This window comes from Hemiscyllium ocellatum, chromosome 16, assembly GCF_020745735.1.
Source record: "Hemiscyllium ocellatum isolate sHemOce1 chromosome 16, sHemOce1.pat.X.cur, whole genome shotgun sequence".
NCBI lineage: Eukaryota > Metazoa > Chordata > Chondrichthyes > Orectolobiformes > Hemiscylliidae > Hemiscyllium > Hemiscyllium ocellatum.
Window position 1 is genome coordinate 56,756,293 of NC_083416.1, and position 27,677 is coordinate 56,783,969.

Consider the following 27,677-nt stretch of genomic DNA (forward strand, 5'->3'; position numbering starts at 1 on the left):
AGATATACGAACAAATCATCGGAACACCCATGGGATCACCAATCTCGGGACTCATAGCAGAGGCAGTTATGCAAAGGTTAGAACATACAGCCCTATCACAAATCCAACCCAGACTCTGGATCAGATACGTCGATGACACCTTTGTAATCATCAAAAACACAGAAATAGAAAAAACACACCGAATCATCAACGCCACACTCACAGGAATACGATTCACGAGAGAAGAGGAAAAGGATAGCCAACTCCCATTCCTAGACGTGTTAGTAGAGAGAACACCCAACGGAGAATTCACCACAAGGGTACACAGGAAACCAACACACACAGACCAAGTCCTAAACTATGAAAGTAACCACCCCAACACACACAAACGAAGCTGCATCAGGACACTATTCAAAAGAGCCACAACACACTGCAGTACACCAGAACTGCGAAAAGAGGAAGAGGAACACCTATATAAGGTATTCGCCAAAAACGGATACCCACGCAACTTTATCACCAGATGCCTAAGAGATAGACCACGGAACGAGGACATGCCACAACCAAAAGGACTAGCCACACTACCATACGTCAGGAGCGTCTCAGAACTGACAGCCAGACTACTGCGACCCTTAGGACTCATAACAGCACACAAGCCAACTTCCACACTCAGACAACAACTCACTAGAACAAAGGACCCAATAGCCAGCACGAGCCAAACTAACGTAGTTTACAAAATACCATGCAAGGACTGCACAAAACACTATATAGGACAAACAGGAAGACAGCTAACAATCCGCATCCATGAACATCAGCTAGCCACAAAACGACACGACCAGCTATCCCTAGTAGCCATACACTCAGACAACCAGGAACATGAATTTGACTGGGAAAACACTACCATCATAGGACAAGCCAGACAGAGAACAGCCAGGGAATTCCTAGAGGCATGGCATTCATCCACAAACTCCATTAACAGACACATAGACCTGGACCCCATATACAAACCACTACAGCTGAAACTGACACCCGGAAACGGCAAGAACATCCATCAACAGACACATCGACCTGGACCCCACATACAAACTACTACAGCTGAAACTGACACCCGGAAGCGGCAAGAACAAACCACTATAAATACCGGAAGAAACATCAAAGCAGCGCTTCACAGGAGGCTCCAATAGCACTGATGATGTTCCCTAGCCAGGGAACGAAACGTTTGCAGCAAAAACTTCCAGCTTGGCGAACAGAACCACAACAGTAACTGAAATTATATATTGAAAAAGACCTGAATTGTTTGTTAGGTCTCTCATCTTTTAGAATGAACATATTGGTTTCAGTTCTTTTATATGTAAATTGCAGAACATTTAAAAGTTACATTCTCAAATGAACTTTATTAATTGGTGTCATGTCAGTCCAGATAATGCATTTAAGGTGTGAGCGCCCTGTGTGAGACGGTCTGTGCCACAATGGTCAGGCTGATTCTAATCTAAAAAATGGATTTATAGAATCTTACATGGATGCATGCAGCTTTTGAGCAAAGTAAAATCTAATTCTGCAAGGACAAATTCATCCCACAAACTTGTGTATGTGTGCATGTGGGTTGGGGGTGGGGGGCTGCCTTATGGAGTGCCTGTGAGAGACAGCAAGAGAGACAGCGAGAGAGACAGCGAGAGAGACAGCGAGAGAGACAGCGAGAGAGACAGCGAGAGAGACAGCGAGAGAGACAGCGAGAGAGAGAGAGAGAGAGAGCGAGCGATACACAGAGAGAGAGAGAGCGAGCACACGCGAGTGAGTGAATGTAAAGGGGTATAAGACTGTGAGATTGTGCACGAGAGTGTGGGAGTATGTGTGAGCGTATGTGTGAGCGTATGTGCTTCCAAATAAACCTGTTGGACAAGAACAAAGTTGGGCTATAAAGTTAAAAATCACAACACCAGCTTATAGTCCAACAGGTTTAATTGGAAGCGCACTAGCTTTCGGAGCACCCTCCTTCATCAGGTGGTTGTGGAGGACACAATTGTGAGGCACAGAATTTATAGCAAAATTGTGTTATAATTGTGTCCTCCGCAACCACCTGAAGGAGCAGCACGCTGAAAGCTAGTGTGCTTCCAATTAAATCTGTTGGACTATAACTGGTGTTGTGTGATTTTTAAACTTTGTACACCCCAGTCCAACACTGGCATCTCCAAAAGTTGGGCTAAATAGATTGGACAAACTACAGCTAAAAGCACAGTAGTTGAACACCTTCAAAGAGGTGGTTCAGGAGTCAAGGTGTATTACCTCAAAAGCAAGGCAAACCAATTCAGAGCTTTCAGGATGACAAAGAAACCAAGTAAAAAGAAAAAAAAACAGGCTTATGATTCCTAAATAAAACTGAAAATGAACCTGAAAACATAAGATTCAGAAAGAAGGTGAAAAAGCAAATATGAGAGCAAAGACCTAAAATAAAGGAAAATCCCCAAGTTCTCTATTAGCAATGCAATAAAAGAAGGTTGGTAAAAGGAGAACAGACTGATTGGGGACCATAAAGGGATTTATGCAGAGAGGCATGACACAGCTGAGTTATGAAGTGAATACTCTGCATTTACCTTTACCTACCAGGCATATTTTGCCCAGGCTCACAGTGACAGAGGAAGAAATTCAGTCAACTGGTAGAGTTTAAAATTAATAAGGGAGTGGTATTGAATAAGGTCTCGGGACTCAAAGTTGATAACGGCTTGAATACAAGACCAGAGGACATGGTCTCAGAATTAAGGCACACCATTTTAATCTGAGATGAAGAGGAATTTCTTCTCAGTGTCTTTGGAACTCCTTACCACAGAGATCTGTGGAGACAGGGTCCTTATGTAGAGTTAAGGCTTAATCTGTAGGAGATTTGAGGGTTATAACGAAAAGGCAGGAAAGTGAACACGAGGAATGTCAGATCAGCCATGATCCTATTGAATAGTGGAGCAAGCTTGAGAGGCTGAATGGCTTACTCTTATTCCTATTCCTATTTTGTATGGTTTTAAGGCAAAATTAATCCACTTATTTCAACGGGCAACAAGGATTTACACAATCTGACCACACTGCAGTTAATAATTTTAAATGTTCTGATCTACTGATATGTCCATTAAAACAACACTTACGTTGTCTGAACGTTTATCAAAATCAGAAAACCACCTTTAAATTCCAACACCAGCAATCACAAGTTTATCCTTTTATTATTTCCTCTGAGCACCCCACACAATCACCACAGCATAACATGCTAATCATGCTAATATGCAAATTATGGCAGCAGTTCTGAGCCAAGTCTAGGCCCTTATTGGTTATTAAAAATGCCATTACTTAGTTTTATTGCAATGTTCAAAATCATGATCAACATGTCCTTTTGAAATGATATTAGTTCCTTTTCTTCATGAATATATATTTCAAAACAGTTCAGGTATGAAGTTAAAGATATTTAGGTGAACTTGATCCATCCCAGTATCAAATGGGCTCAAAGAAAATCCAAAGTGAATCTTTCATTGCCCACTCTTCCTAGTAAAATTCCAATTAACTCATGGATCAATTTCTTACTATCTCACTCTCACTTAGTTAAAATTCTTGATGGTATCTCCCAAAAAAAATCAATGAAAATAATAACTGGATTTGCTACAAACCCATTTCAAGTTGCTGGCAGAGACTAGCTTCACCTCAATTCTCTCACGAGTTCATTAGTTAAATAAAGTTAGTGAAAGAAAGCTGTGGATAAAATTGAACATCAAGCATGATAAAGAGACTGATTTACTGAAAGCTGCTCTGTGCGATATTTGAACTTTAATGAATCATGAATCCACAAACAAATTTTAAATAACAGCATTATTTCTTTTAGTGAAATTTCTATACTACACACAACTTCCTGCTTCAGGAAGAAATATTACAATAATGAAGAAATCAAACCACTTATTAAAATCGCTACACAATGATTTACACAATCTCACTACAGTGCAGTTAATAATTCAAAAGAATTCTTAATCTACCAATAAGTCCATTTAAACAATGTACCTACTATTTATTTGTGTTTTTAGCAAATTCAGAAAACCTTCTTTGAATGCCACCACCAGCAATTACAACAAGCTTTTGTTTACTGAAGAAATCACAAATATAATCTACAAACAAGTCAATTCTTAACAGTCTAAAAGAAAACACAAAACATACCAGTATCTGCATAACTTAAGCTGTATTTCTAGTTGACGTCAACCTTAGTTTGCAATTACCATCTCCTTAAAAACAAGTTCCTGTAGTGTAGTATAGACTAAGCACATTAGCAACTCAGTGCCGAGGCTGTGGTGTACTGAAAGTGTCAGTTCAGAGATACTTCTGTTAAACTGCTACTCCATCCAATCCTTTTCATTCTCATGAGTTTGATAAAAAAAACTTTCAAAAAATTCATGTATTATTGAAAGCAAAGCTCCACTTCAAAATCGATGTAAATTGTTTTACATGAAGTAACCAAAAACATGGTTTGTCTTCAACATTTCTTTTAGCAAACTCAAGTTTCTTTTTAAATAGGTTTTTCCCTTCCATTCTCGAAAATGTGAAAAGCAGCATTGAAATTGGCTGTCTGCTCACCAGGAGCAAGGCATGTGCATTTCCTACTGAAAATGACTTCACAGCCTCAACTGTCTTAAAAAAAAGTTAAATTTCTCTGAAATTAACAACTCTGTCTGCATATCAGTTTAAGCTTCCAACTTTTTTCAAGGAGTTGCAGGTTATCAATATAGTATAAAAGACAAATATGCTGTAACTATAATTTAAATGTTCCAGAGCAGGTTGCCAGACTCTCTCAACTCCCACCTTTCTCTTCCATTCATGCCTAGGTCATAGCAAAAAGTTAAGCGTAATTTTTCAGCCAAAATATTAAAACTTAAAAAAACTCCAAAATAGTTGGACATTTGCTCAGTCACAACAGATGTCTTACCCTTTCCTGCTTCAACAAATGATAATGGCAATTAACACAAATAACAAAGGTCCAATCTCAGCAGATCATAGACACAGTAGGCAAGAGCAGTTAAATAAATAGATGTAAATTAAAATTTGAGGCACCACAGGCCAATCAATGACCTCTGAGCTAGTCCAGTTGCTTAAAAACAGTTTTGAGCAGAAACACATCCAGACGAGAGTACAGTTGAAAGACAAGTTTTTAGAATTAGATTACCTACTGTATGGAAACAGGCCCTTCGGCTCAACAAGTCCATACCAACCCTCCGAAGAATAACCACCCAGGCCCATTCCCCTGTCCTATGTTTACCCCTGACCAATGCACCTAACGGGCAATTTAGCATGGCCAATTCACCTGACCTGCATATCTTTGGATTGTGGGAGGAAACTGGAGCACCTGGAGGAAATCCACACAGACAGGGAGAATGTGTAAACTCCACACAGACATTCGCCAGTTGGAATCAAACCTGGGGCCTTGGCGCTGTGAGGCAGCAGTACTAAACACTGACATATATTTAATTGTTCCTTTTAACTTTGAAAATTAAATCTGTGTATTTAAATGGTAAGATTTCTAATAGGCATACTTTTGTATTCACTACAGTACTGCTACAATTTTGAATTCAGATATCAAAACTTGATTATTTAGTAATGGAGGAAAATAATGCACAATGTCTCTCGGCAAAACCTTTCAACAGGTGTGAGCAGATTTTAATATTAATTTAATTATTGCAAACATTTAGTCATTTTGTGTGTCAAATTATTCCCAAATGTTGTTAACCAAATAAAAATTAAATTAGTACATAGCTTTTAATGTTCATTCTTCATGTTACTAATCCATGTGTGCATAAAATTAAAAAAAATACCACCAAAATAATTGCTCAAGTATGACATTCCAGCCTGTGGAAATAGTTTTGCTGATCTGAAATTGCTGTATTACCAATAAATGTTAAAAGACATTTTCCAAAATAAATCACCTTTCAAGTCATAACACACTTAGGAGTTGTCAAATCAACAAGTACTAGCTGGAGCCAACTAGTCTCACTTCTGAATGATTTGGTAAATTTGTTTAGCAATGCAGTAGGCAAACAATTCAGAGAAAATTCTGATATGATTGCAGTACTGTTGATAATTTCTACAATTGATTCTTCCAATGTCACATTCCTGAGTAAGACAAACTGTATTATCGTACCATGCGAACATTATAAATAACACTAATCATGTTGTACAGAACAAGATATTTCTACAAAGATGGTTCTCTCCTTCCTAAACAAATCACCCACTGCATTAATAATCAAGAAGGATTGTCCAGAACAAATCTCACCATGGCCACTTAAGAATTTTAAACCAGTTAAAACAAAATTTGGATGCACTGTAAAAGCATACATCGGCAAAAGTGACATTAAATCAACTGAACTGCTGTAAAATCTTCTGTTAGCAAATCTTCTGTACAAAAGTAAATCCATGGTCCTTGCTCAGTCTAGCCTATACTTCTCTTCAGCAACTGAAGAGGCACACAGAACTTTAAACAAATTCCCTTATTTTAATGAGCAACTAACTTTCACTCAAGCCACCTGCCTGTATAACAAAACAGAGTCAACCAATTCAAAACCATGAAGAGACAAAACCTCTATTTATCCCTTTTATCATAGTGCCAAGTATCTATGTCTCAATGCAATTATGACTAAAATATTCATATATTTCCTTAAAAACAAAACTCTCTGGCTGTTTATTTTGAATTTTATTAAACCTTAACCAGACAGAAAAAAGTTAAGAATAAATAAATTGGATTGCAATCCTAAGGAAATTTTTCAATGCAATTGGAGGTAAGGTTGAGGTCAAAATGTTGCAGAAACGAGCTGAGTATTGACAGCATACTTGTACAACCTAATCCCACATCTATGGATGATAATCACTGAGGTAGATGAATCCTTGGATAACTCCACAAATAATGACATGGAAGTTGAAAGGCAAGTACAGTAATTTCTTCTATCATGTGATAGTTCAGTTCCTGTGCTACCCCGCACTGCACAAAAATCGTGCAATACAAACAACAGTATTGGAGATCTAATTGCATTATAGCCAACACATGTTTTACAAGTTCATATTCTAGAAACAGTGTTGTCAATTCACCAATCACTTTACAACCAATTCGCGTTAACGAAAGATGCTTTATAACAGAGCTGACTGTAGCTTATTAACAGCAGAATCACGGGAAATATAGGTGGATCTAATGAATATAATGCATTCAGAAGGGATAGGAGATGAGAGATTTGGTTGAAGATTTGATGACAGAGAAAGGGGATCACCAATAAAACATTTAATTCTCAGGAGGTTTCAGGTCCAATAAATATCTTAAAAGATAAATCATAGAATCCCCACAGTGTGGAAACAGGTCCTCCAAAAAGCATTCCAACCAACCCACTCCCTTATCCTATCTCTGCAATTCCAATGGTTAATCCACTCAGCCAGCATACCACTGGACACAATGGACACTTTCGCATGGCCAATCCACCTAACCTGAACATCTTTGGGCTGTGGGATGAAACTGAAGCACCTGCACCCAGAAGAAACCGACACTGACAGAGAGAATATCTGTGTGGAGTTTGCACAGTTGCCTGAGGAATTGAACCTTGGCCCATGATGCTGCGAGGCAGCAGTGCTAATCACTGAGCCACCATACCACCTGGGTTTTACCAGCAATTTCTGATTTAATCCTTAGCCACTCCTGGCTCTTCATCAACTTTTAAGTACAGACAGCCCCAGTCAATACCCCATTTTTAGTCACTTCAATCAATCACAGAATCCCTGCAATGGAAATGGAGGCCATCTGGCCCATCAAGTCTGCAGTGACCCTCCGAAGAACATCCCACCCAGAACAACTCCCACAGCCTACCTCATAACCCTGCATTTACCACGTTTAATTCACTAGTCTGTACATCCCTGGACAATACAGGACAACTGAAACTGGCCAATCCACCTAACCTGCACATCGTTGGACTATGACAGGAAATCATAGCGTCCGGAGGAAACCCACGCAGACACGGGTAGAACATGCAAATTCCACACAGATAGTCACCCAAGTCTTTTTTCAAACTTAAATACTTTGCCACCATTACAATGAATAAGATGCTGCCCAGGACAAGACAGATACAAAGTACTCATTTATACGTCAGGCATCATCCCTGCTTCTATTCATACATCCTGCTTTAGGTCTCTAATCAGCTCCACTCCTCTCTTCACCATTTTACTATTTATATGCCCATGTAAGGCTTCAGGAATCTCATTATTAGCTGCAAGTATCTTTTCATATTGTCTCTTAACTTCTCTTATTTGCTTTTTTAATTCCCCTCTGAACCAACATTTAGCCTGATTCTTGGTTGCATGTTCTGCCTGAGATTTCTCATAAGCACACTTGTTCTGCTTCATACCAATCTGTATCTTTATCATATGCCATGGACCTCAGCATTTGTTGACCCTGCCTTTCTCCTTCACGCAACTATATCGTGAATATACTCTGGCATTCTTCTTTAAACACAAAAACAAAATGTTCAGTTACAGTTTTGTCTGATCAATGATTGAGATTTATCGGTCAGATCCATTCTTACCACAATTAAGTTGATTGTTCTCCAATTAATTATCCTTTCCCTGGATTGCTTGTTGTTCTTTTTAATAGCCAATCTAATCTTTATGAGATACCAGTTACTTCTCAGCTCTAAAAACTCGAGCTCAAAGAGCTGCACCTGTTCAAATTTGCTGTGTATACACTCCAAGTAGTGTCCTGGAGTTCCCACATGGAACAAGATAAGTGCTCCAGGTAGAGAGGTTTGTGGCTATTCTTCTCAGATTATAACATTCTCCAATTTTAAAGAAAGACTTACCAGTGACTTATTTTTCTTCTAGGGAGGTTAACTGAGGTGCTTTACTTGATAATATCCTTGTAAAAAATGAAATACTTAAATTCCCAGCTCTGTAAACATACTTCCAAACTTTGGAGAAAGTGAAACAAATCTACAACACTCACCAGAGAGTCGATTCGGAGTCTTACCTTGTTACTGTTTGATTATTTACCCCTTCCCACAATTTAAGGATCCCAACCTGTTGGTCTGCTCCACCATGATCCTGACCCAATTCACGTTCCTCTCAGTTTTATACTTATTATACTTTCAAGCCTCACTGTAGTTATTCTAGAAGTAATGTCTAATATCCACTTTCCAAATAATAGTATGTTTTTTTAAAAATTGCCAATCATTTTTGTTCCACTACCTTCACTGAAGTTCCACCACGAAATTTTATTCTCCCCTTACTTAATATTTTCTGTCCTCTTACAGAAATCCAACATACCATGGGATCACCATCTTTTTGCTTCGATATACACAGATATATAACACTGAAACCATCCCTGGCTGTTCCACAGGAGTCACAAAAAAGAAAACTGACTCCAAACATAAGAATAAGGATGGCCAAAGTATGTTGCAGCCAGCAGGCTGGAAGTCTGAGCGATGCAAGGATGGCCAGCGACTTGGGGCCCAAGCAGAGTGGGTACAGCCAGTGGGCTGGAGGCCTAAGCAGAGCAGGAAGATTTGTTGAACTGGCGACTGGTGCGGATGGTTAGCGGCTTGCGAGCCTGGTCAGACCACATGTGAAAGTCACCTGCATTTATGTGACTGCAGGCCCTTTATAGAAAGGCTGTACTGCTTATCTTTTTAATATTATTTCTCATTTTTTCTAACTTATACTATGTACAACTGTTCGTAATGTAACTTTTTTCCTTTCTCTTTCCCTTAATTTCTCTATTTTGTAACTAAGATCTGTATCTAGTTACTTAAGATGCCACCATGTGGGGTGACATTGTAAACTTTTCGCTGTAATCCTATACTTCCATACTTGAGTACGTGTGACAATGAAGGATTTTCGAAAGGAGAAGGAAATTAAGCAGAACACTTTTGTGAAGAAATTTCAGTGTATAGCATCAAGGCAGCTGAAGACACAAAAGCCAATGTTGTGGTGAAGTTGCGAGAAATGCACAAGCAGCCGTTATTTTTGTTCCACTATGTGACTGGTTTGAACTTTGTACTGCTGGAGATTTGGAAAATGGCTTTTAGCTCTCTTACAAGAGAAAGTTAGATGTTTACCAAAGGAACACGAAACAAAATACTTAAAAAAAAAAATTCAAACAGATAAAACAAAAAGTCATCAGGAGCGACATTGCAGAAGTAAAATGGATATTTTGCATCCTGCTTTTCGGAGACTTCCATTTAATGCTAACGTGACAATAGATTAGTTTATAGTAAGAAGCAGACAAGTTTTCATTTTCTCAAAAATCCATTTTAAAATGTGTAAACTTGCAGAAAGAAAATGGAATTTGAAATAGAAAGATCACACATGGAAGACTTTTAATTCAAGTTTCTCATACCAAACATCCTCTTTTGCTTGAGATTTGAAACAAAAACAGAAACTGCTGGAGAAACTCAGCAGATCTAGCAGTTTCTGTGGGAAGAAAGCAGAGTTCAAGTTTTGAGTCTGGTGATTATTCATCAGAACAAATTCTAGAACTAATAGCCCAAAACCTCCTTTGCAAATAAATTTATTTTTAAATTTAAAATGCCAATTTCCTTTGTTTTACTTCCTCCACTAAAGTTCCACCATGAAACTTTATTATCCTCTTACTTAAAATCTTTCATTCTTACATAATGCCATTTTTAAAAAAAAACAGGAAACTGACATACCACGTGGTCACCATCCTTTCACCTAATAAATTATACAGACATAACACAGAAAACATTTCTGGGTATTTATAAGAGTCAAGAGAACGAAAATGGATCCCAAACATAACAGGATGGAGATGAACAGTCACCAGACTAGAAATGTTAACTCTTCTTTCTTCCCAAAGATGCTGCCAGGCCTACCGAGTTTTTCAGCAATTTCTGTTTAGATCATGTTTTTTGCTTCACTGAATTTCAGAATGCTTCTTCTTTCCCCACTCCATCACATGTAACACTATCCAGTCCAAAGGAGGAGGATTAGTAACCTCCTGTTTTTTCTCAAATATAAATGGGTGACCAGCTATCTGAAACTATTGGAAAGATGCTCATGTCTTCAATAATTTCACTGTCGTTTTGGGATAGCACACAGTCTCTCTATTCAGCCTGTTTCGGATTTCAGACAATAGCTTAGTTAATATCAGGGACACATCTGGTACAGCTAACTAGTATTACTTCTAATATTTAAAAGGACATCTTGAAAGAAATGACATTTCCTCTAAACACTCCATTATTTCAAAAGGCATAGCTTCCCACTCACGCATTGCTGTGGCAGGACAGTTTCACAGAGAACATTTCAAGTCATTGTGATACTGTAATTTCCTTCTGTAGCCCAATATAGAGAAGTAGATAGAACACCTTTTTACACACAAGCTTCCGTGGAACAGCTATACTTCTCAGTCAATAATTTATTATTGAAATCCAGTTGGTAATTTCTGTATGGCCTGGTAATTGCTGTGCAAACCAGAGAAATCTCGACTAATCCCTGTTCTGTCCAGACTCTGTTGGCCGAATATCAGTCATTAAAACATCATGAACAAGTGAAGCCAATAATTAAAAAATGAATGCAATAACATTTTGTTTTAAGTCTAGAATAATAAATCACATTTCAGTTATACAAAGCATTGATTAGACAATACTCGGAGTACTATGAGCAGTTCTAGGGTTATGAGATAGGAAAGAGCTCTCCAGGGAGTATGGTGTTGACTTACCAGAATAAAAGACAGACTCCAAGGTTTAAACTATGAAAACAGTTTACACAAACCAGAGTCATGTGTGCTGGAATTTAGGAAGAGTGATTTGATCAAAGTTTTCAAGATATCTGGAAGAACTTAGTGCGGATAAAAATCATTTCTGGTCAGATGTACAAGTCTAGGGGTCACTGCCTAAAACTTACAGCCACATGTTTCAAAAGCGAGATTAGGAAATATTTAAACATGAAAATAGTAATTAATGTTGGATTAATTGTTCATTTCAAATTTGAGACAAATTGATACTTGGCAACTACAAGGTATTAAGGGATAAGTGGCAAAGGTGAAGATAGCACACAGGCTCTATTCAGCCTGTTTCGGATTTCAGACAATAGCTTAGTCAATATAAAGAACACATCTGGTACAGTTAACTAGTATTATTTCACAGATCAGTCATGATCTTATTGAATGACAGAAGAGGTTGGAGGGTGAATATGGCCAGGTTTATTCCAAAATAAGAATCATGCATAGATAGTACAACCAACCTAAGCATTCCTGGGTTTGAAAGAGGAAATGAAACGGAGAGGAGAAAGTAACAAATCCAAATTTGACAAATAATGCATAAAAGAAAAGAATGGAATAATACACAGAAACAGTTGATCTAATGCTAGACTTGCAGACAGCAAGTTCCTTAATCTATACGAAACAGAATTAAATGCGATGTGAAATAAACATATCTGTGTAGCATGCTGCATACTTATCTTCCCCAAAAGATCCTGATCAATGCTGCATTGGCTACAGCTAAAGTCAGCAAAGCACTAGATTGTTTTCAGATGACAAATCACTAAAATACAGCAGCTTCTCCTTGAACAGGGTTCGGGTCTGGCCTCCTTTAATGTTTGCTGCTAGTTTTGGTCCCTTCACAGAGGGGAACCCTGTGACTTTGAAAATGAAGACGAACACAATTTATACCTGATTTAAAATTCTTAGCTACCCTGACTGAAGGAGCTGTGCCTGTGTACTTCAAGGAAGTTTAGATACAGGACATAGTGACTGAAATTTATAGACTAGATTGTGTTCACTTAGACAAATTATTTCCACTGGATAATACAAGGACAGATGAAGATTGCTTACAGTTTATTGATGACCAAAATTAGACTACATGTTAGGCAGTTCCTCTTTCCCACAGAGATCACAATATTAGGAATAGATTTCTGGCACCTCTGAGAAAGAACTGAACCAGTTTCTGGGCTGTTCAATTCATACAAATTATTAAATTGGCACACAAGTACTTTAAACACTATTTCTATTTTGGGACAGGTCAATCACAATCTTTTTTATTCATGTGTTTTCTCTTATAAAAAAGAAAAATCACAAACTTTCATGGAGAAGAAGAGAACATTTTCAAATAATACATCTTCATTGTTCCAACATCAGAAAACTGTCCTTTCTCAGCCATTCCTTAATCACTTGCCCATAAGATTATACACCAAAGATGATCAGGCTATTTATTATGATTACCCTCCCCCATGAGTGACTGTGTTGTGACTTTCAACCATTTCCCTTTTCTTTTAAGAAAATTGACCACTTCCCTATCTTGAGAATCCTGCAGTGAGTAGCTGATTCTATATGATCCGTAAATTTTTATGTATTTGTTTAACTTTAATGGATGAAAACTCAAAAGCTTCAGACCCATGATTTCCAAAAACTGCAAATGAGTCTAACTCCACACTAGGAACATTTAGTATCATTACTGTCCTTGAATTGTCTCCAAGTAATACAGTGATGCTTGTGACAATGAGCAAGAATGAAAGCCACGATAATGAAAACATCAATGCTCCATAACAACATTGTTATTTTGAAACAATATTCAACTTATTGCAGATATTTTACAGCATTGGGACATTTTCTTAAATCCAAGGGCCTCAGAGATTTTTTGTCACTGTAAACTTTTCATTCTGTTGGAAGAAAATATATCCAGAGGTAAGTGACATGCTGAGGAGCATGTTAAATAAGATTAAATGATAATGGTACATATTCATTTTTGTTGTCCTTTCCTCCAAAGCTATATCGACATTTCTTTTAAAATCCATATTGCAGACAGCATTCTAAACTGTAAAAGGTATTGTGCAATGCTGTTTTGATTATTTCTGCTTCTCCTTCTACTTACTTCAAAAATATGGTTCAGATGACCTCCAACTGTAACAGCAAAGCTCAAGTCTGCCAACAATGTTATAATATTATCTAAACCTTGAGCTAAGAGGAACGAGTTCCAAATGATTGCAGCCAGGAGTCTAACCACAGTGCCACCATTCGGCTACATCACTGCACAATCATGGATTTTAATATCACTGAATTTTGCAAAGAAATTGCCTTACATTGTAAAACACTCTTTTGGCTGACCCATACAGTTTGGTTTCTTAAATGCTTCCTTCTTTCAGTTTCATTTTGCACTCAACATGAGTGAGTAACCCCTGCGTTTACTCAATGCCAAGAATTGAATGATATTCTGTTTGCATTATCAGAATCATCAAGGCTAAAATTATGAATTATGAACCAGATGCTTCAATTGTAAGAGAAAATAATTTGCTAGCTGCACAAAGCACAACTTAACCCTGAGAATGAACCGAAATATCCGAAAGGGCACTACAAATTTTGAGTGCGAGCAGCGGCTGAGTTTAAACGAACCCGGAAGACTACAGCTAAGGTAAGACAGTTTGTTTTAAAATTACTTACCGGTAGCGGGCAGCAGTGTTTTTTTTCCTCTCTCTCTCTTCACAGAAAGAGCGGGAGAAATAGGGGAAAGTGACGACGACCAGAGGGGCAGCCAGGAAGGAAAGCAGTGAGTATATAAATCAGGAAGGGGGCTAACAGGTATGAGATTCTTGCTCCCTGTACGGATGAGGAAAAGGGCTCTGGACAGGATGAGCCAACTGACCACGGCACCATGGTGCAGAAGGCCATTCAAGATGGGGGGGGGAGCAAAAAAACAAGTAGTTGTCATTGGGGATTCTATAATTAGGGGAACAGATAGTATCCTTTGCAAGCCGGATCGGGAGTCTCGCATGGTGTGTTGCCTGCCCGGTGCCAGGTGCGGGACATCTCCGACCGGCTTGAAAGGATATTTGAGCGGGAGGGGGAGGATCCAGTTGTTGTGGTCCACGTTGGTACTAACAACATAGGCAAAGCTAGGGTGGAGGACGTGTTTGGGGATTATCAAGCACTAGGAAGGAAATTGAAGTACAGGTCCTCAAGGGTCATAATCTCCGGATTACTGCCCGAGCCATGTGCCAATTGACATAGGGATAAGAAAATTAGGGAAGTAAACACGTGGCTAAGGGATTGGTGTGGGAAAGAGGGATTCCACTTCATGGGGCATTAGCATCAGTTTTGGAACCGGGGGATCTGTACCATTGGGACGGTCTCCACCTGAACCGATCAGGTACCAATGTTCTAGCGATGAGGATAAATAGGGTGGTCAGTAGGACTTTAAACTCCTGAGTTTGGCGGGGGGGGGGGGGAGAGAAAGTGAAAGCGACAGGGAGTATGGAGTTAAACGGAAAGATAAGCAACAGGATAGCATATGTGCAGGCGGATTTAAACTCGAGGCAGACTGGGATGCAGAAAAAAGGAAGGATAACTTAGGAGAGCTTATGATTTCCAATATCTCTAATGATAAAGTTAGCATTAAGGCACTTTACCTGAATGCTCGTTGCATTCGTAACAAAGCAGATGAACTAATGGCACAGATCACCGTGAATGATTATGATGTGGTAGGCATCACAGAGATGTGGTTACAGGGGGGTCAGGACTGGCAGTTAAACATCCAAGGATTTTCAACTTATCGAAAAGACAGGGAGGTGGGCAGAGGAGGTGGGGTTACCTTGTTAGTTAAGAACAAAATCAAATCTATGGCACTGAATGACATAGCGTCAGATGATGTAGAGTCTGTGTGGGTGGGATTGAGGAACCACAAAGGCAAAAAACCATAATGGGAGTTATGTACAGACCTCCTAACAGTGGTCAGACCAGGGCCGCAACATGTACCGGGAAATAGAGAAGGCATGGCAGAAAGGCAAGATCACTGTGATCATGGGAGACTTCAATATGCAGGTGGACTGGGTAAATAATGTTCCCAGTGGATCCAAAGGAAGGGAATTCATGGAATGCTTACAGGATGGCGTTTTGGAACAGCTTGTCATGGAGCCCACAAGGGAACAGGCTATTGTGGACCTAGTGCTATGTAATGAACCAGACTTTATAAAAGATCTTAAAGTAAGGGAACACTTAGGAAGCAGCGATCATAATATGGTAGAGTTCAGTCTGCAGTTTGAAAGAGAGAAGGCAAAATCAGATGTAATGGTGTTACAGTTAAATAAAAGGTAATTATGAGGGCATGAGAGGAACTGACAAAAATAGACTGGAAGCAGAGCCTAGCAGGGAAGACAGTAGATCAAAAATGGCAGGAGTTTGTGGGTATAATTGAGGACACTGGACAGAGGTTCATCCCCAAGAAATGAAAGATGATCCGGGGAGGGATTAGACAGCCATGGCTGACAAAGGAAGTCAGGAAATGTATTAAAGAAAAAGAGAGATCGTATAAAGTGGCCAAGAGCAGTGGGAAATCAGAAGATTGGGAAGGCTACAAAAACAAACAGAGAATAACAAAGAGAGAAATAAGGAAGGAGAGGATCAAATATGAAAGTAGGCTAGCCAGTAATATTAGAAATGATAGTAAAAGTTTCTTTCAATACATAAGAAAAAAATGACAGGCAAAAGTAGACATTGGGCACTTCAAACTGATGCTGGAAGCCTAGTGATGGGAGATAAGGCAATAGCAGGAGAACTTAACAAGTACTTTGCGTCATTCTTTACAGTGGAAGACATGAGTAATATCCCAACAATTAAAGGGAGTCGGGGGCTGAGTTGAGTATGGTTGCCATTAGAAAAGAGAAAGTGCTAGAAAAGCTAAAAGTTCTCAGAATTGATAAATCTCCTGGACCAGATGGGATACATCCTAGAGTTCTGAGAGAGGTGGCTGAGGAAATAGCGGAGACATTGGTTGAGATCTTTCAAAAGTCACTGGACTCAGGGAAAGTCCTGGATGACTGGAAGATCGCTGTTGTAACCCCCTTGTTCAAGAAAGGTTCAAGACAAAAGATGGAAAATTATAGGCCAATGAGCCTAACCTCGGTTGTTGGTAAAAATCTAGAATCCATCACTAAGGATGAGGTTTCTAAATTCTTGGAAGAGCAGAGTCTGATTAGAACAAGTCAACATGGATTTAGTCAGGGGAGGTCGTGTCTGACAAACCTGTAGGTTAGACCAGGGAAATCTAGTGGATGTAGTCTATCTAGACTTCCAAAAGGCCTTTGATAAGGTGCCACACGGGAGGCTGCTGAGCAAGGTGAGGGCCCATGGTGTTCCAGGTGAGCTACTGGATGGATTGAGGATTGGCTGTCTGACAGAAGGCAGAGAGTTGGGATAAAAGGCTCTTTTTCGGAATGGCAGCCGGTGACAAGCGGTGTCCCGCAGGGTTCAGTGTTGGGGCCGCAGCTGTTCACATTATATATTAATGATCTGGATGAAGGAACTGGGGGCATTCTAGCAATGTTTGCCAATAATACGAAGTTAGGTGGACAGGCAGGTAGTACTCAGGAAGTGGGGAGGCTGCAGAAGGATCTAGACAGTTTGGGAGAGTGGTCCAGGAAATGGCTGATGGAATTCAACGTGAGCAAATGCGAGGTCTTGCACTTTGGCAAAAAGAATAAAAGTATAGACTACTTTCTAAATGGTGAGAAAATTCGTAAAGCCAAGGTACAAAGGGATCTGGGAGTGCTATTCGAGGATTCTCTAAAGGTAAACATGCAGGTTGAGTCTGTGATTAAGAAAGCGAATGCAATGTTGTCTCTTATCTCAAGAGGGTTGGAATATAAAAGTACCGTTGTGCTACTGAGACTTTATAAAGCTCTGGTTAGGCCCCATTTGGAGTACTGTGTCCAGTTTTGGTCCCCACACCTCAGGAAGGACATACTGGCACTGGAGCGTGTCCAGCGGAGATTCACACGGATGATCCCTGGAATGGTAGGTCTAACATACGAGGAACAGCTGAGGATCCTGGGATTGTATTCATTGTAGTTTAGAAGATTAAGGGGAGACTTAATAGAGACGTACAAAGATAATACATGGCTTGGAAAGGGTGGACGCTAGGAAATTGTTTCCATTAGGCGAGGAGACTAGGACCCGTGGACACAGCCTTAGAACTAGAGGGGGTAAATTCAGAACAAAAATGCGGAGACATTTCTTCAGCCAGAGAGCGGTGGGCAAGTGGAATTCATTGCCGCAGAGTGCTGTGGAGGCCGGGACGCTAAATGTCTTTAGGGCAGAGATTGATAAATTCTTGATGTCACAAGGAATTAAGGGCTACGGGGAGAATGCTGGTAAGTGGAGTTGAAATGCCCATCAGCCATGATTGAATGGCGGAGTGGATTCGATGGGCCAAATGGCCTTACTTCCACTCCTATGTGTTATGGTCTTAAATTTCTGTTCAGAGATTTGGATAAATGTGACAATTAAAGGAATGATAATATATTTCCAACTCAAGAAGGTGTGAGACTCACAGTGGAGCTTGCAGGTTTAGCACTGGTTAATATTGGTATGCTCAGTGGTAGAGATTGCAGTTTCAGGAACATTATTCAAGAAAATTTGGTCAGTTGTACAATGCAGTGTGGAAATGACGCACACTGCAGCTACAGTAGTGGTCAAGGACAGAATGAATGTTTGTGGTGGTAGGTGGGGTTCCAATCAAGTGTTTATTTTTTTTCATAGATGTGCCTTTCATGAGTTTAATTTGAGGTTAACTCATCCTGTAAATAGAGAATACTCAACCACAATTCTGCCTTATATCTCGTAGAGGCAGAGAGGCTTTTCTTCGTGTGGAAGTGAGATACTATTGCAAAATTCCCGCACCTTTAAACAACTCTTGCATTCAAGTAAATGTTCTCAAAAATTTGATGATGATGGTAAATGATGAATTCCAGGACATGACGTCAGGATACATTTTCAAAATTTTGAGAGTTGCAAACCACTTCGAGGAAAGTGAGGGCTAGGAAGAGCATGCATCAACATTGGGTCATCAGAGTTAAGGTCTACGTGTTCTGAAGATGTAGGGTAGACCTTTAAGAGAGAGTTAAAAGCAACAGAACTACCTGACACAGCACCAAGTGCTCTCAATAAGGCAACAATATAACACTGGGTCAAAAAACTCGACTAGTTCGCTGCCTGGAGACAAAACAAATTCAAATTTGGCCAGTTTAAATTATACCCTGAAAAAAATACCAATTTTCAATAAGTTTGAATTGAGTATATTCACAATGACACAATCCGATGCTCTGGGGTATAAGACTGGGAGAAAATTTACCAGCTGAAAGGAGAACTGCCAAGTCCTAGCATGTAACAGATTGCTTGAAAAACATCTCTCTCTTAAAAATACCTTTTGATCAGTAACCTGTGACACAGAAATTCCTAACAAGGAGAAAAGACGACAAGAATCTACAGCTGCCTGACATTGATATAACAAGTGCTGTTTTGGAAATCTTAATTGTGAATTTTATCAGACTAGTATTGTAGAAGAGGAAGGTAAAAGATAGGTTCAAGAAAGAAATTGCAAATTGTTGTTAGTTATTTATTCTCTGTTATACTTTAAGAAATAAATTTGTTAGTTTTTACTTTACATAGTTCTTGGCCACTCGAAATTTCACAGATTACTGGACAGGATAAATCTTTTCTGTGTTCCTGGTTTTAAATTAAGCAGGAGAGTTTATCCAGTGTCATAACATTGGGTCAGTCATTTATCTAATTCAATTGTAGAATTAGCTTGACAGGCCTATATTGTTCAATTAAATATCAAAGCACTGGAGAAGGGAAGAGTTTAGTAATAACATGGTTTTTCCAGTAGGACACACAACTTCAGTCTAACAACTAATTACAATCAGAGGGCTCAACAGAACAGATGGAGGGGGAAAGGTTTTAAAAACAGCAACGGAAGTTGGACCAAACTCAGGAAGGAGAGCAACGTCACTGGAGGAATGTAAAATGAAGCACTGTAAAATAGCTGATGGGAATGCAATCCATAACACCTTTACTCTACAGGAAATTTCCTTTTTATAAATTGCTTTTGTAGAGGTGACTGAGAGACTTCTAAAATCCTAGGTACAGAATTGTTCTCCATTTCATTCAATTCACATAAGATCTTCACAGTATGTACTATTCACATACAAAAAAATGACATTAATTACCTGCAACGTGGCAGAAACATCGATTCTTTGATAAATACCGATCCTGAAAGTAGGATATACCAGCAAGTTGCAACACTGTCAGGGCTAAAACAAAATGAGAGAGAATTATTTAAAAGTGAATGTACACACACAATTAAGCAAAGTATTTAAAAACAACATGAAAATCAATAAAATCACAATGTTAGTTTACTTAAAGGGCAAAAATGTGGATTTGGAATGCAATCTAAAGGACTCAATTATAACTTGAAATTCCACAGTCACATCAAAGAAGAATTGGGATGCTTCATGACAGTGCTAGACGCTATGTAGAGGAATGCAATCGGAAGCTTACTGTCATGTGCAGTCTGAGAAATACCAATTACTCTGAACGCTTAATCAACCAACATTCTCAAACTATAGGCTTTTTGTTCGTTAAAATGCTCCACAATTTGCTCTTGTAGTTAATGCTACATTTTGAGAATGGGTTAGTCTTTGATACATTTAACGCTCAGCATAATCTGTAGTTTTGATTATGATTAGCACTATGGAATAGTCATCAATAACCATAAAACTCAAATTCTCCGCAGGTCTTGAAATACAGGTCATTCTACTATAACATGCATTTTGTTAAAGTGGATTTGTTGTAATGTTATTGACAAATTGGGGAGACTGTTTCCCTTTTAAAATGTGTGTTGGCTGTAATGCGGTTACATTGCCAATACTTAAATGGTGCTTCTAAAGCATGACATTTCTATAATGAGGAGTTGCACAACCATCACACTACAGGAGAACTTCCCATAAATGTATTTTTCCACAACCCTCCAAGACTCAAGTCCTCAAAATTAAATACAAAGCCTTAACACCAACTCGCACATTACAATATTTTTGTTTGGCACTGAAGAGTATTCAGTAGTTCTGTTTCGACTAAAGCAGAACTTACTCACACGTTTTAAAAGGTCATGGTAGATATTGGTACTTTTGTAAACAGATATTTCTCCAAAACCACTTTGAGCTTGGACTCACTCCTGGGAAAACCCATGACTGAGATTTATGGCTCTCTTGTTTTAACTGTTCTGCTTGTAAATTGGTTGGTTTTCAGCTGTCAAAAAAGCCTCCAAGCACATCTTTCTTCTGGTACTGAAACATCTGTGTTGCATATCTAGTGTGAAACCCATTGGTCCCTACGAAGAGCAGCTGGAAGATTTCCTAATGCTGTGTTTCCTGAGCAATACCCATCTGCCATGACCTAAGAGATAACCGAGTGTCTAGTGACCAGTAGTGAAAAGATAGCCAACCATCTCAACATTCCAAATCTTAATCACTTTACTCCCCTTCAAGAACAAACCAAATGCAGACTAAAAGTATTTGATCCCGCCCATCCACCCTCAATTCCCAAAGTGAATTTCTACAGAGAAAAGTCAATTTAATTTCCTTCGTCTGGTGTGCATGTGCCCTAGTGTGTTTGTGGCTTCAGTTATTTAGAGAGCTAAACATTTATATTTTTATGTCACAAACTGTCCGCTAATCAGTTTTGCAGCTTCACTTATTAATAAATGCACAATTATTGTTACTAAGAAAACATAACTGATGTATTTTTTATTCCAAGTCTAATATAGAGAAAGCCAACTACAGAGGAACCTCGATTATCCGAATATCAACTATCCAAATTTCAGATTATCCAAAGAAGATCTCAAGATCCTGATAGAAACATTACATCAAAGAGGTGTTTCCAACAATGATCACACCTTTTGCTTACAATGATTAAAAACAAACTAGGCTGACTGGAATGCAGCCGAAAAGAGTCCTGGACATCGATAGGAGCCCAGGCAACATCTCCAAATGACTGACCTCCCGCCCTCCCTCTCCCTACACTTTCCCTAGAGTTCTACCCAGGTGTGTACTCTGAACGCCCCCCCCTTCCCCAGCTAATCTCTCCAACATTGCCCTGTACAGGGTAAAGGTCGAAGTTGACTAAAAGTTGCAGTAACGTGTGTGTGTGTGTGTGTACGCGCTATTTGGAGACAGCTCCCCCCTCCGCCCAGCAAAGGCAGCAGCAGTCTTGCTGTTGGTGTCCAGTCCGGCTGCCCCAGAGCGGAGGGGGGGGGGGGGGGCAGGCAGAATATGGGTGGGGACAAATGGGGCTGGGGGTGGAGTCTGACAGTGGGCAGGGTGGACAGAGTTGGGAGGTTGCCGGGGGGGGGGGGTGCAGGATTGGGGGCACATGAGGGTGGAGGTGGTTGGACAGGGTTGGGGAGCAGACAGGGGTGAGGGAACTCGCGTGTGGTGTGCTGCTGCTCGTCTCCTGAATGGGGAGCACACTGAACAAGTGGTCTCTGCCTCAATCCCTTTGAACTCAGAACCCATTGGGATGGTACGCAGCAGCACTTCAGCAATGCTGCAGGTCCCTTACAGACAAGTGTGTCTCTGCTCAGAAACAAACCCAGAGAGGGAGCAAGGTAGGCAGAGCAAGGAAAAAGGAAACCAGAAAGCTCAGAGCCCCAGAGGGGAGGCATTGTTCGGTTAATTGATTCAATCAATTATCTGAACCAAATAGTGCCCGCCCATCTCGTTCAGATGATCAAGGATCCTCTGTATGAGCCACATTAGAAACTAGGTAAAGGATTTATGCTGTGACCCACAGAGTAATGAAACTAGAGAAAGGCAGCTGAGTGCACCTATTTTGGCTGCAACAACAAAATAAACCTAGATAAATCTTTGCCAATCTCCCATTGTAAAAATCTTGTAGGAATATCAGCTAAGGAATCTTGCAGCAATTTCAAAGCTGTTCATAGAATCTAAATTGAAAAATTAAATTATGTGGAAATATTAAATTTTGAATACTTACTAAAATAAGACCTCATTGGCATCATGCTTTTCATAACGTACCATTGTGCACATCAATCTGAAAGACAGGTATTCACATGATAAAGCTTTGAAAAAAGATAGCATTATAATTACTTGTTCACTTTTTAACCTCCACGTATTATTTTCAGGAAAATTAAACTTTAACAAAAGAGTGTTCCCTTGTTAACTGATTTCAAATTGAATTAATCATCAATAAAAAAACACTCCAGAAGATTAGTGAATAAGATTCAATTTATTTTCCTTATTGCAACTCACTTTTTCACTTTACAATTAGTAACCAGAGGAGAAAGGCAAATTGTGAGAACTAGAATTTTCAGCTTTTAAACAGAAGCAAATAACATAAATTACAGAAAATTTATCAAACAATTCTGTGACTTCGTCCTTTGCTCAGAAGAAAATTAATAAATTCCAAGCGCCACAATCTCTTCACATTACCCCCTAAAAGTAATGATTGGACAGGATTGCTGAAATCCCCGAATAGGATTTTTCGATAAATACCCTTTGAGCTGTTATACAGTAGGGCTTTTCAACTGTAGATCCACTAAAAAAAACTGGATACCAACTATTTCTGTGAAATAAATTACACTCCTCCAGATTTTCTTGAGTCTTAAGCTTAAAGAGGTGAAATAACAAAATGGAAACAGATAACCCACTAACCCAGGAGACCAGTGCAGAGAGTCAAGCCTTATGGCTATATTTTTGAAGTTGGTAAATTTTCAGTAGAGCAGGACGGAGGAAAGAAACTAGCTGAAAAAGAAAGGAAATGCTATTCAGTCTCCCAGGGCAGCCGCTCATGAATGCTTGAAGTAAATGTCTAGGAACATTTAGAGTTCCACAATTTAGAATGGGAATGGCGAAAATCAAAACAATCAAATGAGAGCAGTCACAGGTACATTAAATTGGTTAGCATAATACATTGGAATTGGTTTACTAGAGCAAACTTAACAAGCAAAGCAACAAACCTCCTGAATTTGATACTTTGATGGTACATTTATAAGTGACTGTAAATAAAAGCCAAGGCAAATGACCAAACAGCTTGTTATAGGATTCAGGCTGCCAGTAAGTTATAATCTCTGATCTTTTTAGAATGATCAACAAGCCCTGGGCCTTTTCTTCCCCATTTACCAAAGCCCTGGATTAACTCAACTAGCAACTGTGCATGGAGCTCACCTGTCAATCAAAAGAGAATACTGACCATCAAGAAGTGCAAGCACTTTGAGCTGGAAGGAGACAGGAGGAAGGGCCAAGTTATCCAGTTCTAAGCGTTAGTCTGCGTGTTTTATGGAGTACAAATTCACAATAAAATTAAGATTAAAAAGAACAACTGCATAACAATGCACACTTACACCTTTCTTCAAGCTATGGCAATAGTATCTCTTATCCACACCTCTATCGTACTCAGAATCAAACCACATTAACACTCTCCTTGCCTCAATGATAATGTTGTTGTAAAATAACAACCTATTCAAATCATTTACCCAAATCAACCTTTTTATTGAAGAAATTCAGCAGGTCTGGCATCTGTGGAGAGAAAGCAGAGATAATCTTCTTCATGATGTGGAGGTACCAGTGTTGGACTGGTGTGGACAAAGTTAAAAATCACATAACACCAGGCTATAGTCCCAACAGGTTTACTTGGAATTACAAGCTTTCAGAGCGCAGCTCCTCTTGATAAAGGAGTTAGGCTCTGAAAGCTTGTACTTCAAAATAAACTCGTTGGACTATAACCTGATGTTGTGTGATTTTTAAACTTCTTCATGAAGGATAGGCACTGGACTCGAAACATTAACTTAGCTTTTTCTCCACAGATGTTGCCAGACCAATTAAGTTTCATTAGCAATTTGTTTTTGTTTCAAATGTTCAGAATTATGGTTATTTGTTTTATTTAAGAACATTTTTTTATTGTTCCACGTCTACACAACCAAGTGGCTATCACACAATGCACTGATATCAATATCTTACAAACCTTTCATGATCTTACTCCTCCCAATATTATTACTTCCTTGAGCCCTTAATTCCTTAAGGCCATAAGACACGAGTGCACGAGGAGGCTATTTAACCAGAGTCTACTCCACCATTCAATGAGATCATGACTGATCGGATAATTCGCAACTCCGTTTCCCTCCCTTTCCCCCCATAATCTTCAATTCTGTTCCTGATTAAAAGTCCATCTCAGCCTTGAATACACTTAAAAACCTAGCATCAACAGCCCTCTGTGCTGAAGGATCCCACAAATTCACTATCCCCACAAAAGAAATTCCTTATTTCTGTCCTTTATGGGTGACACCTTAATCTGAGATTCATCCTAAATTCTCCCACAAAAGGAAACAACTTCTCAGCGCCTATTCTGTTAAGCATCTGAAGAATCTTGCATTCTTCAAGAAGGTCGCCACTCATTCTTCCAAATGCCAGAGAGTACGGGCACAAGCTTCGTAAAAGAAAACTGCACCAATATCAATAAGTCTTGCCTTGGATAAGGGGTCCAAAGCTGTTCACAATATTCTAGATGTGGTTTTAGCTGGGGTATTATTTAGTTTTAGCAAGATTTTCATGTTTTTATTCTCCATTCCCTTTGAAATAATGGCCAACAGTCTGGGTGGGTTACTCTTCCGATGGTCGGCGTGGACTGGTTGGGCCGAAGGGTCTGTTTCCACACTGTAGGAAATTTAATCTAAAAAAAATCTAGACAGTTTATTTGCCTTTCCTTTTCCTAAACTTTCCTACTCCTATTCTAGTTTTTTTTTATGATTTATGCACAGGGACTCCCAAACCTCTCTTTGTTGCAACTTTCTCTATTAAAGTAACATGCAGTACAAAGCTTCACATCTCCAACATTATATTTGTTAAGCTTTTGCTCACTCATTTAAATTGCCGACATCCCTCTGTAGACTTCTTACACCAAAATATAACAGAAGAACAAACCCTTTGGCCCACCCAGTCTGCACTGATTCCTAATCCTTATTAAGACCCGCTACTTATTGGTCATGCACAGCATCTCTCCCTCTGTGCGCCTCACATTCGTGTGTCTATTAAGACATGCCTGATTCCACCACTTCCAGTGGCAGTGCATTCCAGGCACCCACCAGCCTCTGGGTGAAATGTTTTCCCCACACGTCTCCCCTAAATTTTCCTCTTCTCACCATGAACTTGTGCCCTCCCATCGTTAACCTTTTCACCATGGGAAAAAGCCTCTGACTACCCACCCTTTGTCTCTCAATTTTGTAGACATTTATCAGATTGCCCCTCAGTCTCAGTGAAAACAGTCAGAGTTTATCCAACCACAACACACAACATTACAGCCCTCGCCAATCTTTAGAACCAATTTGAAGCCTACTACTGCTGCAAGCAGGGTATTCCATGCCCCTACGACTCTGAGTAAAGAAACTAACTCTGAAATCTGTCCTATATCTATCACCCCTCGATTTAAACCCATGTCCCCTCGTGCTAGCCTTCACCATCTGAGGTAAAAGGCTCTCTATCCACACTGTCTAATCCTCTGATTATCTTATATGTCTCAATCAAGTCACCTCTCAATCTTCTTCTCTCTAATGAAAATAGTCTCAATTCCATCAACCTTTCCTCATAAGACCTTCCCTCCATACTAGTAACATCCTAGTAAATCTCCTCTGAACTCATTCCAAAGCTTCCACATCCTTCCTATAATGCGCTGACCAGAACTGTAGGCAATACTTCAAGTGCAGCTGCACCAGAGTTTTGTACAGCTGCAACATGACCTCGTGGCTCCAAAACGCAATCAGTAAAACCTAACACACTGCCTGCCTTGCTATCAACCTGGGTAGCAACTTTCAGGGATCTATGTACATGGACATAGAGCTCTCTCTGCTCATTTACAGTGCCAAGAATCTTACCATTAGCCCAGTACTCTTCATTAGAGTTGCACCTTCCACAAAGAAGATTGACAAGGGCAGAACGATAAATGTGATCCATATGGACTTCAGTAAGGCGTTCGACAAGGTTCCCCATGGGAGATTGGTTAGCAAGGTTAGATCTCACGGAATACAGGGAGAACTAGCCATTTGGATACAGAACTGACTCAAAAAGTAGAAGACAGAGGGTGGTGGTGGAGGGTTGTTTTTCCAGACTGGAGGCCTGTGACCAGTGGAGTGCCACAAGAGTCCTCTATTTTTCATCATTTATATAAATGATTTGCATGCGAGCATAAAGATGTATGATTAGTAAGATTGCAGATGACACCACAATTGGAGGTGTGGTGGACAGCAAAGACGGTTACCTCAGATTACAACGATATCTTGATCAGATGGGCCAATGAGCTGAGAAGTGACTGATTGAGTTTAATTCAGATAAATGAAAGGCGCTGCATTTTGGAAAGCAAATCTTAGCAGGGCTTATACACTTAATGGTAAGGTCCTGGGGAGTGAGGCTGAACAAAGAGACCTTGGAGTGCAGGTTCACAGTTCCTTGAAAGTGGAGTCACAGTTAGATAGGATAGTGAAGGTGGCGTTTGGTGGTCAGAGTATGGAGTGCAGGAGTTGGGAGGTCATGTTGCGGCTGTACAGGACATTGGTTAGACCACTGTTGAAATATTGTGTGCAATTCCGGTCTCTCCCTCTCTAACCTGCAACATCCTTCAACACTATTCTAAACTTGACCAACCTTAGTGTCATCTGCAAAGTTACTAACTACGCCCTCATCCAGGTCATGTATAAAAATGACCAACAGCAGTGGATCCAAAACAGATCCTTGCAGCAGTACCTGAACTGCAGGATGAACATTTCCCATTAACCACCACTGTCTTCTTTCAGCTAACCAATTTCTGATTCAAACCGCTAAATCACCCTTAATCCCATGCCTAAATATTTTGTGCAACAGCCTACCATGGGAAA

At 39.6% G+C, this 27,677-nt stretch overlaps 1 protein-coding gene across 7 annotated transcripts in view; it reads right to left on the bottom strand.

Annotated features, from left to right (window-relative positions):
• Nucleotides 1-27,677, bottom strand: part of LOC132823438 (rap guanine nucleotide exchange factor 6-like) — a 397,644-nt gene that overhangs the window by 274,079 nt on the left and 95,888 nt on the right. For 6 of the 7 annotated variants that reach the window (XM_060837290.1, XM_060837289.1, XM_060837288.1 and 3 more), the window contains exons 3-4: nucleotides 22,793-22,849; nucleotides 19,969-20,052 (exon numbers count right to left, since the gene is read on the bottom strand). In XM_060837290.1, the coding sequence (XP_060693273.1) occupies nucleotides 19,969-20,052; nucleotides 22,793-22,849 (141 nt within the window). Of the gene's footprint in view, nucleotides 1-19,968; nucleotides 20,053-22,792; nucleotides 22,850-24,007; nucleotides 24,086-27,677 lie in introns of those variants that run through there. The other variant, XM_060837292.1, reaches the window with a different exon arrangement.